Source organism: Carassius carassius, chromosome 26 (genome assembly GCF_963082965.1).
Source record: "Carassius carassius chromosome 26, fCarCar2.1, whole genome shotgun sequence".
In the NCBI taxonomy this organism is placed as follows: domain Eukaryota; kingdom Metazoa; phylum Chordata; class Actinopteri; order Cypriniformes; family Cyprinidae; genus Carassius; species Carassius carassius.
In genome coordinates, this window is record NC_081780.1 from 10,160,239 (window position 1) to 10,179,849 (window position 19,611).

General features: G+C 36.3%; 1 protein-coding gene across 2 annotated transcripts in view; it reads right to left on the reverse strand.

The window, feature by feature from the left end:
• Positions 1 to 2,209: 2,209 nt before the first annotated feature.
• The window catches only part of chchd3a (coiled-coil-helix-coiled-coil-helix domain containing 3a), a 62,213-nt gene continuing 44,811 nt past the window's right edge, over positions 2,210 to 19,611 (reverse strand). For both annotated transcript variants that reach the window (XM_059511110.1, XM_059511112.1), the window contains 3 exons: positions 17,551 to 17,621; positions 7,474 to 7,609; positions 2,210 to 2,895 (listed from right to left, as the gene is read on the reverse strand). In XM_059511110.1, the coding sequence (XP_059367093.1) occupies positions 2,872 to 2,895; positions 7,474 to 7,609; positions 17,551 to 17,621 (231 nt within the window). In that variant the 3' untranslated portion in view covers positions 2,210 to 2,871. The remainder of the gene's footprint in view (positions 2,896 to 7,473; positions 7,610 to 17,550; positions 17,622 to 19,611) is intronic.

The window sequence follows — 19,611 nt, forward strand, 5'->3', positions numbered from 1 at the left end:
AAGCACTGATAAAGTAGACAGGACTTAGGAGTATTTCCCCTGTAGCTGCTCTGAGGGGAGGAGATGAGAGCGAGATCTGCCCTGAGAAGAATAATCTTCACAGAATGAAGATTAACCTCTGATTTCTGAGAGGCAATGATGGAGAAAACCAAGAGCTGTGAGAGACAGCCAACATTTGTGGGCATGATGTCAATGGCAAAAAGGTAGACATGAAAAGACTGGCAGGAATAAAGGGCATGGATCCATTTAGCGTACAGATGAAGAATGATATGGATTACAAATGCAAGAACAGAGAAAAGGGGAGATAGCTATTTTTACAAATGAATACAGATATGAACATTTTCTGGACTACCATACACCACAAACATTTTTACTTTACATTTACCCAAAAATGAAAATTGGCTGAAAATGTACTAGTGCTGTCAAACTATTTAATCACGATTAATTATTTGATAGCACTAAAATGTACTCACTTTTCAGGCTATACAAAATGTAGATGAGTTTGTTTCTTCATTGGAACAGGTTTGGAGAAATTTAGCAAAAAATCACTTGCTCACCAATGGATAATCTGCAGTGAATGGGTGCCGTCAGATTGAGTGTTTAAACAGCTGATGATAAAAAAAAAAAAAAAAAAAAAAACCTTCACTATAATACACAAGTAATTCACATGACCCTAGTCCATGAATTAATGTCTTCTGAAGTGAAAATCTGCATGTTTATAAGTTGGTTCCAGGTTTTTTGATGGATTAGAGTCATGGATTATTGTGTTGTTTTTGTAATCTGTTTAAACTCTCATTCTAACGGCACCCATTCACTGCAGAGCATTCATTGGTGTGCAAGTGATGTAAAGCACTACATTTCTCAAAATCTTTTCTGACAAAGAAACAAACTTTTTGCCTGAAAGTGAAGAGGCATTTTCACTGCTCTCCAGAACTACTGGAGCGACACTGCATAGTCTGATGGATAAATTTAAAATGGTGAGGAGAATAAGGGAGGGGAAAGAGATATGAGAGAGAGAGAGAGAGAGAGAGGGAGAGGGAGAGAGGGAGGGAGAGAGAGAGAGAGAGAGAGAGAGAGAGGCTATGCTTAAGGATGGAAACGTGCTTTCACTCTCAAATGCTCTCATTCTTTGCGGTTCTCTCTTGATCATTTTTTCTCTTGATAATTTCACTCTATGGCAAAAAGGGTTTTCATGGAACTATTCCTAATCAATGTCATCAAAGCATAAGAAACATATAATAAACCTAGCATAAAAAATGCCATTACATATGCCATTATTTAAAATACATTTATTTCATACTAGATATATTTTAAATATATTTATTGACATATTAAGGCTAACTGACAAAAAAATTATAATAAAAAATTATCTGGAGTATTTATTTATTGTACAATGCACATTTCTTAATATTATGCCTACCATGTGTTAATATCACTAACAATGATTTCATGATCTTGTATGATGATAACAATTAAAGTGTACCTGAAGTACACTTGGAATAGTTCCACTTTAGCACAATTCGAAGTATATCTTTAGTTGGACTTCATCTCTACTTCTGCACAATTGAAGTATATTAAGCACAAAATGAGTTGTTGCAATTTAGCAGACTTTAAGTGTGCACTAGCAGTTTAGTATACCAAAACTACAATTGCAGGGTTTTTATTTAGCGCGTAAATATGTAAATGTATTTGTAGTATACTTAGCACAAAATAAATAAATTTTAGTTTTTTTCCCACTAGGGAAAGTAACAAAATGCTGTCAATCTAATTAATTTAGTAAAATAAAAAATTGGCATAAGAACTGAAAAATAGTTAGATGTGATCTGATTTGATACATTAAATATATGTGGAGCAATTTAAATAACTGTAGTAAAATCAATTCTAAATAAAAAGCATTTAAAAGTTTTAAAAACACCCTTTAATCGTCTTTAAAAACACTGCATTTATGGCACAGGACTGAAAAATAGCAAGACCCAATGTAATGTAGAAAAACAGTTAAAAGAAACAGCGCAGACAAAATGTATGTGATTTGACTGAACAAGACAAAACCTCAAATTCAATTGCAAAATAGACTGGATTTGTAGGCTTTTATATAAAATATCATGTGATCATATCGGATTAATGCATTGTCATGTACAGTAGTTAATTTGTTACATGCGTTTAATCAGGCCCTAGTATTAAGACAATAATAGGACACAGTCAGACTGGCTTGGGGTTTGAATAGTTTATTCTTTAAAGCAGATCAGATGATCAGGCCTGACCTTTTTGTGTGAACGACGAGACAAAAAACGGTAATGAACATCACACGCAAAAACACAACGAACAGCTGAAGGATGTGACTAGTGCAATGGGAAGTGTGATTGTGGTAGGTTAGCAGGGTGGATCACAGGTATGATGACACTACACAACCAGACCGACCAAATCTAGAACCAACTCAGAGTTCTGGGATTCTGCTGTGGTTGGGTCTAGAATGGCCTAGTTTGGCCAATATTTGTTGTCTAGTTAAGTTCTCTTCACTGTGTGCGCTATCCTTTGTGAACCAAAAAAAGGTGCATTTTCTGGTTCAGGTGCTCAGAACCTTTGAGTTCCACCTACTGTATGATCACCGCTGCTTACTGATTCTGTCCATTTGAGAAATGGATACTAGTTTCCCTTTTACTGGATAAAGGTGAAATAACAGGAAGGAGGTAGAAAGGTAAAACTGGTATAGGAAAAAAAGCAAGGTTCAAGGGTATCTAGCTCTCAATTGACTGCAGATTCTGCTTCAGCTCTGCTCAGGTGTGTCTTTGGGTGGCGTCTTTCCTTGGCAACAGTCGATAAACGGTGAGATCACTGATACAAACAGATCTCCAACTCTTCCTGCCCAGAGACTTAACCTCCGGTCCTCAACTTGTCCTAGACAAAAAAAAAAAAAGTGTGTTAGGAAAAAAGCGAGAGTGGCACGTTTCCACGGCATTTGCATGCAAATTCACAAGGAGAACGAGAGAGTTAAAAGGAAAAAGGAGTGAATGTGAGTGCATGTGTGCATATTCTTGAGAGATGAACCACACAGCAAACCAGGGAGGAAGCAAAAAGCCCCAACACAACCAAACGTAAACATGTGGCTCTTTCTTCCCGTCAATATGCATCTCTCACAGGCTACTGCACCCGATAACAGGAAGTAAGAATCCCTAGAGTGAGAGAAGGAGAGAGAATGGAAGAGAAGGAGAGGAGAAGATAGACCGGCGTCACGGTCTGTCGTCAAGACTATAAAAATGGAAGAAGCCATAGAGACATTCTGAGAGAAAACAACAGATCTGTCCTTATTTGAACTCAGCAGCTGCAACCATTTTTGTATTCATATTTAACATCTATTAAGAAATTAAATGAGGATTTTTTTGTTCGTGCTGTTCTTTTCCATACAATAAAAGTAGATGGTGACCGACTTTCAAGCTGAAAAAATGCATTATAAAAGTCCATAACATACTATAAAAACAGTCCATGAGAATAGTGTGCTATATGCCAAGTCATATGATTAATTTATGTGAGAAAATGCATGCAAATGCAAAAGAATTTCCACAAAAAATTCTTTAATCTGATTTATGGTACATATACACATGCAAAGCACCAAATTTGAAGATGTGCATATATATAAAAAAATTTGTTTTGTTATTATTACCGAAACTGAAACAATTAAAAATCTACATCAATAAATGAAATAAAGTTGAAATCAAATTAATGACATATATTAGATGAAAACTTAAATTTAATTAAAACTTAATTTATGCCAAATAAATGATATCAATTATTTTTAAACTTGAAGTACTACAATTACTAAAAATCTAAATAGAAATATTTTTATATATATTTAAAGATAAATGAAAAATATAAAAAAACGAAAACACTTTAGTATAGGGACCAATTATCTCTATTAACATACTGCTTATTAGTATGCCTATTATTAACACATATTTATTAGTAATTATTAAGCACATATTCGGCATGAACATATTCTACATCCCTAATCTTACCCAATACCAGTATCTTACAAACTAGTAAAAAAGTAGCAAATTAGGAGTTTATTGAGGCAAAAGTCATAGTGGTGAGAATTGGACCTTAAAATAAAGTGTGACCAAAAAAAAAAAAATTAATAATAATTTAATAAAATACAAACACTACAGAAAATGAAAAAATTGCATAAATACTAAAACGAAAACGAAAATTGAAAAGGCAAAAAAATAAAAATAAACACTGATAAAATAATAATAAATACTCTAATAGTACTCAATAATAATAAAAATCCTTAGTCACAACTTACTTTTATTGTATTGAAAACAGTAGTATATCATCTTTTTGTTATCTGAAGATATACAATACAGGCGTAAATAAATCTTTAAGGCACTGCAGTAAGGCAATGCATTTTTTTATCTCTCTCACGCACTCACTGTTTATTTTGAGCATGATTTCGTAATGCTTAATTTGAAAATTTGAAAAACACTCGTACAGGTGGGGGCATTTGTCCCAAACCTCTGAAGGACACAAGTTTGAGGCCTTGGCACAAACAGATGCTGTAGTCACAAACTCTTCCACTCTTTCCTATAAGAGTGGACCACAGTTGAGAGAAGAGAAGAAAAGAGAAGAGAGAGAGGGAGGGAGGGAGAGAGGGTGAGGAGTGTTTGACCACGCGTTAGGAATAAGAAAGAGCGAATGAGAGATCGCTGATGATAAAGTAGTATTCATGGTGCTTTGAGAGGAAGAGGGCGTATACTTTATCTCTGGGCTCAGGGCACTATCGGCTTGGGGTTGTACCACAGTCACTGCTTCACAAAGTGATGGAAGAAGGAGAAGAAGGTCACAGCCAAAATATTATCAGTCCAGCAAAGATAAACCATGGAGTAATTACGTCCACAAAGCCACAGCCGTGACCGAACACTGTTGTTACCCTCTCTAGTACTCAGGCCGTATCAGGGGAATTCATTCCTCTTTCGCTCTTTAGCAATGGTGACCACTGATTATAGCCACTCTATCTAGATTCTTTCAATAAGACTTGTTTATACAAATATACAGAGCTATCTGGTCCTTGTTCTCTGAAAATGACAAAGATAAGATCCCGAGGGACTTCCAGATCCAGACAGACAAGCAAGGACTGGCCAGAATTTTAGACATTGTGATCTACAGTGGCGATAGATGGAAGTAAAAAATGCCAGGGATTGAAGGAGAACCTACAATACATTGCAAGTCAAAGCCAAGGTCGCAGAGTGCTACTTGGTAGAAGATTTAGCCAAATTAGACTGATGCCAGCATGGAAAGATTGTTTGACATGCCCTCATCCTTTAAAATCAAAACAATGCAAGTCAAAACATTACAGACCAGACAAAGCATTTATTTGATCTAATTTCCTATGATAAACACTATTTGATCTAATTTACTATGATGCTATGATTATATTTCACCATAGCATATTTAGTGTTTGCAGTCTGAACTGAATAAAGAAAACAAATGAAAGTCTGGGTTCTGATGTTAAGACAATAAATACACGACACGTCTCTACTGCATAGTGATCATGCTAACAAAAAAAAAAAAAAAGCCTACGAAAAACCAAACAAAACAGAGCACAACAAAACAAAACAAACAAAACGAATTAAACAAAACAACACAGAACAAAGGAAAAATGTGTAGAGTAAAAAAAAAAAAAAAAGAAAAAAAAAACTCTTATGATGATTCTTTTATTGAATTGGTCAAAAATATATTTTTTTATGGAGTTATGGAAGCCCGTTTCCACTACTGAATAAAAAAAAGGTCATTGCCAAATTTTTTCTCGCAATTGCGAGATGTAAACATGCATTTGCGAGAGAAAAAATAAATCTAGATAAATCTCACAATTACCTTTTTTTTTCTTATTTATTTAGTGGTGGAAATGGGCTTCCATAAGAAACAGACTAATACATTCAAAAAAGTGTTTAGCTGAAGTAAATGGTATCTGTACAGCAAACCATAGCTCTTCAGATATTCAAAATAGACATTTTGCTTGGCTGCACAGCCCTACATCCCTTTCTCTCACATATACACAAATCGCATAATCAGTTTAGCTATTTTGTTATGCTGGCTGTTGTTTTTTGGTCTTCCTGTGTGACTAATACAATTTTATTAAACAGGTAACCTCTGTTCCTCACAGCAGAGTCAATAAAATCATAAAATACCTCATGCCATTATTGGAATCCATATTACATTTACCAAACAGCAATACTAAGAACAGGCCTGCGCAAAAGAACATGCATATACGCAAACACAAAAACACGAAAACATTAGAAATGCTAAAGAAGTTACAGGTAAATTTGCCGCATACACAACAATGAATAAAACATCTCTTTATTTACATGATGTATTGCTTAAGTGCAGCAGAATTCACAGCGCTGCTTTAAACTAATACCCCAGAGGGCAACATTCTTTCGCTCTCGCTCCCCAAACTGTGCTGTTGTAAAAATCTAATGGAAAGACACATCTGAATATAAATTGTGTTTGCATGGAATTGCTTGAGTGTGCAGAGGAGATTTTTGGAGAGGGTCGGTCCAATGCTGCCCATTTCCATCCTTGCATTACGGAATCCGGACCAGGGATGCTGGGAAGGGGGATTGTGGGACGACGCTATTTAAATGACACGTCCCTGTTCCCACTTACTTCATTTAACACACACTTAGGCCTGCACCAAGAACAGCAGCTGTCAGCTGGAATTATGGAAATGAGTCTTTCGTCTGAGCCTACAATTTAGAGTGAACTTAGTGTAGCCGGTAGCCAAGCGGAAAGTCAGAGAACACTGGACAGAAGTTTGGTTTTGCAAATGGAGGTGTGGGTCAGGCAGAGAGTGTGTTAATACAGGGCTTGGAGAGAACGGCAAGGCAGTTTCACTGGATCTTAATGTCATGGGCTAAACAGCAGCTGCAGATACTAATTCGTACGCTGGGGTTGCTGGGAAATGGTAGAACATACAAACAGAAGACGCACACACTGGAAGGTCTTAATACTACTATTAGCACTATGGGCAAAAGCAACAGAGGTTTTTGACTTACATGAGTGAAGATTTAATTCTACAACCTATTTTACATTTATATTTAAAAAATTAACATTTCATATTATGTTGAAGCATTTCTCATGTATTTAAGTATACTGTCTTAAACATGTATTTAAGGTGAACTTTTTTATTATATATAAATATGAGAATAAACTACAGACATATTGATATTTGTAAAAAATTATATATAATACTAATACTTATATATACTTGTATATATATATATATATATATATATATATATATATATATATATATATATATATATATACACACACAAGTATTAGTATTATATATAATTTTTTACAAATTATATATATATATATATATACGTATTAATTATAATATATATTCTTATTTATTACAAAAGCTAACTTCTGAAAAATAGTACATTTAATCTCATAGACACACACTCAGATATTTACCTGTTTTGCACTGTTGACACACTGCATGTATTGAGAGGCGATGTTAGAGCACAGCAGAGTTTTTCCAGCATTTTCTCTGTAGCACTTCAGAATCTGGCCCTGAAGGTCGGTGCACACTGGACTAATTTCATATCGCCTGAGAGAGAGAACAAAAAAGTAAAAGAGGGGAAGAAGGAGAGAGTAAAAACAGTCAGAGGACAGATATATTTAGCAAATGAATGTGGTCATCCATCATTATTACATTTTCCATTTTTAATGAACTGATCCCGTGGCAGTGATAAAGAGCTGTTAAATGATATTCCTGCTTTGTTTTCACAAGTAAACATCAGATCAATGGCTTATCAATAGCAGAATTGATTGGTGCAGAATTAGTTTGCAGCATAATTGCATGTTGGATCACAGTGCAGGAGGTCTAACGAGGTGCTGCTTCAAGACATACATCAGCTGAAGACATCCTGAACCACACATATTCAGCCTAAATCAACAGAAGCCATAGGTTTTTATAAAGCTGGTTACTGTTACTAACCTAAACTCAAACAAAAATTAACTTTTTGGCATTTTTAGAATAAATAAAAACACAATTTACCTAATATATTAATCGGTTTTGACTTTAGATGACCTTCACATATGTCTCCACAGGGAATTTGTCAGATTTAGTTAACTTCTGCTGACAGTTTTGTCCCCTAAGTACAGCTAAGTAAAGCCACCCACCCAGACAACTGAAAGCAGTATTAATCAGTGCAGCTTGTGTCTCTGATGTGTAGACTCTCCAGTTGTAAGATGGTCCCTCTCTGACACACACACACACCTGCGTCTAAACCCACCAGCTGTACCATTTGTCTAAGCCCAACAGTCTGCACCAATAAATCCGATAGACAGCAATATCAATTTACATTTTGTGACAAAAAAATTGATGATCTATAATTTAATGTTTTGATGTAGTATCAATATCTGTATGCAACTCTAATGGTATTTTGGAAGAAACTACAATGGTGAGACTTAGCAAGCAACTCATCTCGAACGCTTTTTCCAAAATGTATTTGCAAACACCCCAGAATTTCCATCTTTGACCCAGACAGCATTGAGTTTCCTGCTGGATTTTGCAAGCCCTTGCAGATCGCTATCAACAACTCGTCCATCCTTCCAGGTCACAAAAAAAGAGCAGATTTTTAACCAAATACCATTCTCTGAATGTGATCCAGAGGACACAGTGGGTCACACTGGGCATACAGATGAAGACCACCCAGTTCCCATGAAATCTGAGGCCCAATGTGGCCTAAAACGAAACATCACCTCTGTCCCCGGAGGATTAGAACACACACACAAAACTCTTCATTTGACAGGGGTGACCTTTGGGACAGCAATAGGCAAAGAAAGGATTGGGGTGGAAGGGAGATGTTATCCTGCTCTATTCAGAGAGGCACTCTTTCTAGATCAGACGCGGTCTAATCCGCGCCGTCATTCATATTAGCTGCTCTGAAGGGCGGATGAATGAAGGAGTGAATGGACGCCCGCTGTCAGTCACCGTCTCAACTCTTTGGGTCCCGGAAGGACTGGGGATTCACCCTCTCTCTTTTCTTATCCTTGTCTTTCTATATCTCTCTGTCCTTTCCTCAATCCGTTCACTTAAATACACACAGCTGCTCTCTATCACACATCATCCCTCTTCTAGACTATCACAGGAAAAAATAAATTAAAAACATCAGAAAAAGGCAAAAAGAAACACAGAGTTAAGAAATGGATAAAACAAGACAGAAAATTTGTGCTTCTATGTTCAAGGACAATAATAGAAATAGAGAATTTTTAGATATAGAATATATACAATAAATGGAATTGACAGCTAAAAACCTTAAAAATGACTGAATTACATAATTTTTTTAATTCTAAACATATAAATGAAATATAAATGTAAAATGTACAATGCTGTACAAAACTTTAGGTTCAATACGTTTTTTTTTTCAATTAAGAAATTAATAATTTTAGTCAGTACAGACATACTGTGACAATTGAGATATTTTGTTACCCAAAATTACAAATGCTGTTTATCTTAACTTTTTAATTCAATACATTTTCTGAAAAAAAAAAATTACATATACATATACATATATATATATATTAGGGCTGCACGATATTGGGAAAAAATGACATTGCGATATATTTTTTTCTGTGATATATATTGCGATATGAAATCTAATCTAATTTTTTCTTACAAACAAAAATGGGCTGAGCACACTTGCATTCTCATTTTAAAGGAGCATTGCGTAGGTTCTGAAATTTCTAACCGTTACTGACACCAGTGGCCATTAGAGGAACTGCAGCCAGTCTCATGCTCGTTCTCAGTGCGCACGCTCTTATTTTTTTTTTTTTTTTTTTACTCACGAGGAGTGTCCGTGGGTGTCTGAATTGTGCTGGAGGCTGGTCGCTTCTTTCCATCCGCAGAGTCCATTTGAAAACACTAGTGCCGCTGCTTACTATAATGGCTGGCGTGCCGTACGGTTGTAAGCCCAAGTAGACGAGAACGTGCATGACGTCACATTTTGTGAATTTTCGCGCCAATTCGGGCCCGACTCCTCCACACACAATTGAGCCTACAGGCTGATAGAGGCAACCGTGGTGGACAGTCGAGGTGTCATTCTTTTTTTTACATCATGGTTGGCTCATACATGGCTCATATTTTTTTTTTTTTAAGTAAAAACCTCCACATAGCTCCTTTAAATTATTTAAACATTGACACCACCATGTCAATTGATTAATATGCGCGAGGGAGAGAGAGAGAGCAAGACAGCGCTCGTGTTGTTTGAACACAATGACCGTGCGGGCGGGGCTCGCTCTGTCTCTCTCTCTCCCTCTGTCTCTCGTGCTCTCTCGCGCTCTCTCTTGCGCGCTCTTTCTCTCGCACGCTTTCTCTTGTGCGCTCTCTCTCTCTCTCTCTCTCTCTCTCTCTTTCTTTCTCGCGCGCTCTCTCTCCCGCGCTCTCCACGAATCACATTCGTCAAGGGCCGGGGAGCAGCTGGCCCGTACAGTTACTGAATAACGGATCAACTACGACAGCCTACATCACACATCCTGCGATGTGACTATCGTGGATTCGTACATCGCGATATCGATGCTTAAACGACACATCGTGCAGCCCTAATATATATATATATATAAAAAACTCTTTCCACAAACATATTAATCAGTGATACTGTTTTCAACACTGATAATAAAAATGTTTCTTGAGCACAAATCAGAATATTAAAAATATTTCTGAAAAATTATGTGACACTAAAGATTGGATATGGCTGCTGAAAATAAACAGATTCTCTGAACTGAAATAATATTTCACAATATAAATGTTTTTACTGCATTTTTGATCTGCCTTGATGAGCATAAGTGACTTCTTTCAAAAACAGTAACAAATATTTCCTCTGACAATGATGAATATGCATTTTTTATATTAATTTCAATTCACATTTCAAATAAAAAAAAAAGTAATGCAGGTAGCATCAAAAGATCAAATACAACTGCCAATCCTCTGTACCACAAGGATCTATGGATAATATTAGCTGAAAATATATGTATACTTCTGAAATGATGATCTGGTACACACTACTTCTAATCTTGCACATTATACGTATAATAGTGTGCAATTTAGAATTGAAAATAAAAACTGTGAGGAAAAAACAACAACAATTTTGCTATTCAAACACATGATGTGAGTTTTAATACTTAGTTTAATAGCATTATGATGTGTAATATACCCACACATCAACAGAGCTGAATGGCACCTTCGCAATCTTTTTTACTTCTCCCCTTCTCTCCCTCAGATCAGGCGTCAAAATGCAGGACAGCTCTATAATATCGCAGACGTGTATATATTTATTTATGTCCCCGCGTAAATCCCTCCGTCCAGCTGAAATGGTTTTTGGAAGAAAAGAAGTAGACGTGGCTCATAAATCACAGCGAGCAGGCGCTTGGACGACTGTGACACCGAGGGCTGAGAGAGACACACAGATATGAGATGCTTTATCACAGGAGGAGCGAGAAAAAAAAAGAGCTTCTGAAAGAAAGGCAGGAAAAGAACGGAAAGAGACTGCGCTCTAAATTACCCCATGCTTCTGCAACCTTCCTTTTAACCTACACTAGCACATGAAGGACTTCCTATAGGTGTGCAGGTCTGTAGGGGATTTACTAGGCAAAAACCATTCGGCTGCAGCAGCACGGGGAAAAAGGGGCAAACAAAGACACAAAGACGCTCTTCCTGCAGCATTTAGCTTATTCAAATACCAGCATGCATTTCTCAAACAGTCTTAATTCTGGCAAATCAAGACTAATGAAATATCAGTCCAGTGTTTTACAGTCGGCGCGGGATGAACTGGGATCTCTCTCTTAACAGACATGTGACTATCCGTCATCATTATGAGCACTCGCAGTCTAGTGGGGTGAAGAGGTTAAGCGTCCACTTCTGAAAAAAACCACATGTATGTTCATTTAGGAGCTGACGGCGTGTGTGACAGGCGGACAGAAATCAAAACGAATGAAGCAGTTACGAAGAAAAATGATAAGCGTTCATTTTCGGTGTTTTTAAAACGCGATCCATCAGCAAAGACGAGAGGCCCGGGCTCCGAAACCAACTCGCATCATCCCATTACCTGTCGGGATGGAAGGAAAAGGTGGAATTGGGCAAAAGAAGAGAGGCTTCTGGATGGAGAAGATGAGAAAAGAGGTCTGATACCAGGGTGTGAACGGCAAAACAAAAAGGTGAAGGGGTGGGAGGGAAGATAAGAGAATGATATATAGGTAAACCTAGACAAGGTAAAGATGTAACAGAGCTAAAAGTGGCCAGCCTGGAGTCTGGAGAGACACTTTTGAAGATTATGAGGGTTTGATAACCTGTGGCAGCGCCAGACATAACTGTGTGTGTGTGGAGCTTTTCTTGTTGAGTAAGAAGGCCATTTACTCTACAATGATATTCTTTGACGTCAAGCCTTAGAATGACCTCTTTTAAAACAGAACACTTAGCTTAAATATTGTGGCTAGTTCACTTATATTCCTTGTAATAGCTATAATTGTGTTCTCTGAAACAGGTCAAGCTGTGTTTCAATTGGCAGTCAAACTTCATGGCCTTTTAAGAGGAGTTATTTCTTCTAAAGAGTAGCCTATTACAGTCTGAGATCTTGCAGTGTATGATGGGGTTTTTCCAACGAATGCCAACACGATGTCATGCAGGGTCAGAAATAATCTCTATGAATGTATGCAAATGCAGGTGCTAGGGATGCACAGTGCATCAGTATTGTATCGGTTATCAGTTGATATTAAGAATTAAAAAATTTTGATATCAGATATTAAATTGTGTACGCTCATTTCCAGTACTTTAAAATGTAATCCTGTAAAATGTTTATTTTACATTAAATATTCAAAGTTAACTGTTAAAAACATACAGAATTTAATAACAAAGTCATTTTTTTTAAATAAAATGTATATATAATATATAGATCTATAATACATAATTTAATAATAATAATAATAGAAAAAGACAGAGAAGAAGAACAACAACAACAAGAAGAAGCATAACAAGAAGAACAAGAAGAAGAATACTGGAAAATAATAATTTATTATAAATAGATGAAATTGTAGTATTATTAAAATAAGTTGTAGTACAACACATTTTAGTATTTATTGTTTTTATTTACACAAAATAAATTTTAGAAAGATAAAAATTGTATTAAAGTGATATAAATGAAATAATATATTCACAATTATTTGAATATATAATAAATAATTTAATTAAAAAAATTATTTATACTACTCAATTTTAATATCTGACTAACAAAATCATTTTTTAATTGAAATTTCTAAATGTATGATAATTTTTTGAAAGTGTAAAAATTACAATTATAAAATTATTATAATTAATTATTGTGTGTGTGTGTGTGTCTGTATTAGGGCTGCACGATGTGTCGTTTAAGCATCGATATCGCGATGTACGAATCCACGATAGTCACATCGCAGGATGTGCGATGTAGGTTGTTGTAGTTGATCCGTTATTCATTAACTGTATGGGCCAGAGAGAGCACGCGAGAGAGAGAGAGCGAGCGCGCGTGCGTGCGAGAGAGAGCGCGAGAGAGAGAGCGCACGAGAGAGAGAGAGCACGAGAGAGAGAGAGCGAGCGCGCGAGAGAGAGAGAGCGAGCCTCGGCCGCACACTTCAAACAACACGAGCGCTGTCTTGCTCTCTCTCCATCGCGCATATTAATCAATTGACACGATGGTGTCGATGTTTAAATCATTTAAAATGAGAATGTAAATCTGCTCACCCCATTTTTGTTTGTAAGAAAAAATTTGATTAGATTTCATATCGCAATATATATCGCAGAAAAATTAAATATCGCAATGTAATTTTTCCCCAATATCGTGCAGCCCTAGTCTGTATATATATATATATATATATATATATATATATATATATATATATTTATATTTATATATATATAATTAAATAATAAAAGAATAATTATAATTTATCAGAACTGCCATAAGTTCAGTTGTATTTCCAACAATTTATTTTAGAATTTATATTCACAAAATACTAATGGATTTTAGTATCTGACTGTAAAAAAACTGTTTTATACTAATGCCCATTATAGCATCCCATGACAGTAACAGCAATGCTTATATATAGGCCTTATGCACATTATAACACATTCCGACAATGATGCATGAAACCAAGTGTTTGTATCCACATACTTGTGTAGAACACGTTTAAGGCCTTAGTCCATATTTGGTTTAAGTATTCATTAAAAGCATACTGAAAATCACAATAACAGCGCACTGGGACACTAATTCCAACAAGTGCCCTTTGACTCAAACAGGCCACGTTAATGGGCGACTAAACTGGGTGAGCAGGGACATCTAAACTCATTCAGAAAACAGAAGATAGCAGAACATAGGGAGAGGTCAACGCTGTGAAACTGCTTTGGTGTGACAGAATATGGCAACCCCCTGGGGACACAAGACAAACACACAGAGTGCATGCTTAAACACAGCATCACAGGAATGAGGCAAAGGTCAGCGCTGACAGGTGGCTGGAGAAAACATCACACTCTTCCACTCAAGCATTTATCTGTAATTCATCCAGCATCCACGGCTGCGTAGCTTGACAGGATGTGTGTTTGCATAAGTTTATGAGGAAGCAGAAGTTTTGTGTGTGTATGTGTGTGTGTGTGTCTGTGAACAGCATCAAATGCATGTGTGATCATGTACATATAAACATGGGCCATGTACACACTATTAAATTTCAGGAGTGACAAACATTTAAAAGGTGAACGATTCCTCTAAATTATCATTTTATTTATTCACAAAATAGCATGTGGCATGTTTGGTATTCACTATTTTTGACCAAAGTAATATTACAGTGACCAAAGACTTGTTATGTTTGGCTATTTTAATCTAAACACAGTTGACAGAGCTCTTGAAATGTTGCCATGTCTGCTTATTATAAGCCACTTAAGACACTTGAATAAGCAACTGTTTGGCTTGTTGTGTAGGCTCAAGGTAAAGCGAATTCATTTTTATGCAGTTAATAAAGAAGGCAGATGCAGGTTATGAAATGTTGGTAAATGGTTTATTTTTAGGATAATGCAATTGGATTTTTAGTTTATTATAGGCTTGTACTTATTTGTCATTATTTTATAGTAAGATCTGGCAACATAAAATAGTTGTTCCCTGGGATTTCTTGCATCAAAACTCTTATACATATTTAAATAACGTCATTAACAATTCCTGTACAGTACACGTCACTGCCTACATTTTTTGAAAGCTAATTTGGTTGTAAATAGTGGTTGTCACTCCTGTAAATGACTGAACTGTCTGTGAACAGAACAGGACTAAAAGGTGAACTGATATCCGAATTTAGCAGCAGTGTATGCCATACTTTTAACATCCTCTGATCGAAAACCTTTGCTGTTCCAAGAACAACATTCCAAATCATAGCCCTAACCATATCCATTGTCTCTAAATCCAACCCCTATATTCCTAACCCTGACCCCCAATTTTCAACCTTAAAACCATCTCAACCATTCCCAATCCAATTCAAACCCCTCCTAAATGTTTACCCCCAAAACCCTAACCTCTATTTTTCAACACCTAACCTCTAAACATCTTAATCCTCACTTAACCTTGACCTCAAACCCCATCCCTCAACCCTAAATCCTAAACTCTACTTTCGCCCATCTTATCGGTTCAAATTCTTAACCTTAAACCATATCTCCAGCCCACTGGTTGATAAAGTCATTCCAACCCTAAACTACCACTTTGTCCCCATATTGCTTTGTTTCTAGGTGCTCCAAGTGCTGTTTGGCCTACTAATCCATGCCATTCACTGTTGACATCAAATTAGTTTTTACACCACTAAAACCAACATTTTGGAGAGAAATTCCACCAATGCTCAATGCATAAAATAAAATCATGGCAAACGTTCATGGCATTGCCATCTTATTATGCACAACATAAGGGAAGACAGACAGATTTTCCAGAAACCAAACCCACATGCACATCAAAAAGCTTTCAGCTACTAAGAGAATGAAGACGTTGAAGAGACAACCATTTACAGCTTCAAGCAAAAGATTATCATATCAAACTCATGTTAATTCCATCGTTTATGCAGATTTAGACCTCCATCTCTAGGGCAGTTTCAACTTTCAGGAAATCAAAAGCCTCAGACAAAACGCACTTCATTCTTATTACCCAACCCAATTTCTGATAGTATCTTATCACCTGTTTTCCCTTTAGAGGGAGAATAATGTTGGAATATCCATTTGGGAAAAGCAATACAGATAGATGTGTTTCTAATGTAGAACCTAAACATACACACACACACACACACACACACCTGTGGCCCCATCATTCATAGCTTACAGAGACTTTGCAGTTTCTTTTTGTCTTTCCCACGCACATGCCGTTAAACCTCATTATTCTCGAAGTCAGTAAAGCTTGGATCTTTCCTCATGTAACATCAGACCCTGAAGACATTTCATTACATACAAAAACCCTCTCACACGCTCTCCTCCCACCATCCCGTAATCCAATCACAGTGCTGCTAATGCACCTCTCTAATGCAATCAGCCAATCAGAGCATCCACTGTGGCCTCGCTGGTCACATGACACCCCAGCCCAGGCCTGTGCGAAGAACCATGTCAGGCTAATGCTATTTTAATGCATTTCTTAATGCAATTTAGCATTAGCTGCACAACCTCCCCCCTCCAGACTCCAATTCTGCCCCACTGGACACCACAAATCAATTTCTGACATTTCTAAAGAGACGATGATCCCTGTGTTGGCACTGAGGAAGAGGTATAATGACAGCCTAATGCGATCTGTGAGCGCAGGCTAGTCCTGAAACAGGCTGGCCTCCTTTCACTTCCCCTTAGCCAACATGCATTACTATTGGGGCTAATAGGCCACATTAAGACATATGGAGCCAAAATGTCCTATAATTGTAGAGCTCCTCAGTTACATGTTTCTAGCTACAGTAGCCTAATGGACAAGACTTCACATTCATGACAAGACTGGAAGTTTGTCACAATATATGAGAGAAACATCTTAAGCGTGTTTCCGGATCAGGTAATCCATGATTGCATATGTGTTTGTAGATTCAAAGGGATATGAAATTCTGGTCATTATTTACTCATTCACTTTAACTGTATGGAAGTGAGCAGCTTGGACATTTGTCTAAATGTCTTCTTTTGTGTTCAACAGAAGTCAGTCAGTCATACAGTTTATGATATAATGATATGGATAGAAAATGATATAAAAGTGAGTAAATAATGAAAACTTTCATTTTTGTCTTATAAAAAAAGAAATTATTGTACATGTATTATAGTGTGTGTGTACGCTGTATTATTGTGTATGTATAATAATACTTAAGATAAAGGGAAAACTATTTCAGATAAATAAATTAGCACAAAATACTAAGTTATAAAAGATATATGGTGCACAATAATCATAAAAGCCACATTGATCAAGCTTTAAAAATAATGAATAACAGCATGTGGAGTAACTGTATTTGGACTTTTTGAGTGTGTTATTCTGAACTCACTTAAACTTGGCGTTGACCTCGTCTGCTGCCTTGTGATGGTTTTCATTTGTAACCTTGTAGAACTGGGCACTCTGAGGAAGAGAAAGATGGAGAAGATGTGTGTAAAAAAAAAACTTTTATTGTACAGTATGTACATCTTAATTGCCTCTGTTGTCTCCTTCAGTATGAACAGAGATAAAAGAACATTTATAGACATAAAAAGCTCACACAAAAGTTCAAAACAGCAGCAGGTTCAACCGTGCTGAGTCTCAACCTTTCTCTGCAACCAGTACAAAAAAAAAAAAACTAAATTAATCATTTTTGTTGTCCGTGCAGCACGTTTTGCTCGCTTTCAGATTTCAAAGAGGTGAGGAAATCAAAGAAAAAGTGTCAACAAAGATGAAAAGGTCATCAAGTGTCAAGAGTAGGTGGGCAAAAAAAAATATCCTTGCAACCTGGAAAGGAGCTTGATAAAGCTTTCGGGTCGACGATTCGAAAAGATAACTGACATTTGAAAGAAAATGGGCAGAATGTCAGATGTATGACTGAATTTGAGGATGTGACAACAAAAACTTGTACATCCATAAAGAGAGCTCTCAATCACAGCCAGACAGGTTCATCTCACATTCACTGTCTCACACACACAATCAATACAAATGAAAGGCTACAACCATGAGGATCAATAATTATATCTTAGGCTTTTAGTGAAGCTACTGTATAGCTTCTGATAGACTGCGCGTCAAGTAGAAATCATTTGTCTAGTGGCTAGATGTGGTACGAGTCCAAAATCAGTTTCCTGTCAAACATAACAATGGTTGGTAGAGAGAGATTTTACCATAAAAGACCATTAACAATGCTTACCGGTCATTATAAAGTATTGTACTGTAATTTAATATTTAACATTTATTTACTTTATTAATAAAATATATTTAAATAATGATATTTAGGCAAAAAAGTATAAATGTAATGAAAGAAATGCTAAATTTAGTGAAAAAAAACACACAAAAAAATTTAATAAATAAATAAAATAAAATTTAGTTACCCGCTAATAGTTACCTGCTTATGATGGTTTTATTTTCTTGCCAAGGCAAACCATTTGGTCTTTGCTTAAAACTGTGGTTTTGGACTCTTTGTGGAACTAGAGTATTAAACTATGGGATGTAGGAAGCTGAACAGCTGTCTTGCACAGTTGCAAAGTTCCAAAATATTGTTTGATTTCCCCCGAGTGGATATTGACAAGTCTGCCATCTTCCTATTATTGGAACAACAGCTCTGAGAGTTAAAGACGATATCAGGTACAAGCTTGACTCGGAGGGGCCTGATATAAGGGAACAACAGCAGTGATTTTAAGAGCATGTTGTGATGATGCAGATCTGATGGGAGGACTCAGTAGTAATCAGGGCTACACACTAAAAAGACGCTGGCCTGAAGCAAAAATTGATTACGTGGAAAGTGATTTGGACCTCCAAACACATGCTCTAAAACCCCATGACCTGAGGGACGGTGCAATTTGGGAGGTCTGCCATTTCCCTTGATTAATGACAGAGTGGGATAGGTACTGATTTTGATTTCAAAGTTGGGCCACACTGATTTAGTGGCCCCTCCATCAATCTGAGAGCAAACGTTTACCACCCACATGCTCTCTCATCAAACCCTAAACCCTCATCTTCATCTGCCATAGCCTGAGTAGACTGTTATCAGATTATGATTACAAAACCTGATCTTAGAAATCTTACATCTTAACAATAATTTTCAAAAAAGTTTTTAAAAGTTTTAGAGCATACATTTTTCAAGCTGAAAAGTGTTTATTTATTTAATAAATATTAGCAATTTGAAAACTCTGACAATGACATTTCACAACCTGAACTAACTTAACCTTGTCACAAAAAGAGCAAAAAAATCTAGAATTTTAAAAGGCTTAACACATTAGTAAAGGTTTGCAGTAGTCATTTCTATGATGAGTTATTTAGACCACACGACTTTTGGAAATAATTTAGCTTTTATTAATTATACAAAATTTCGTATGTTTTGCTTTTATTATTAAAACAGTTTTGTCTGTTGGACCAAATGAAAGTGTTTGTC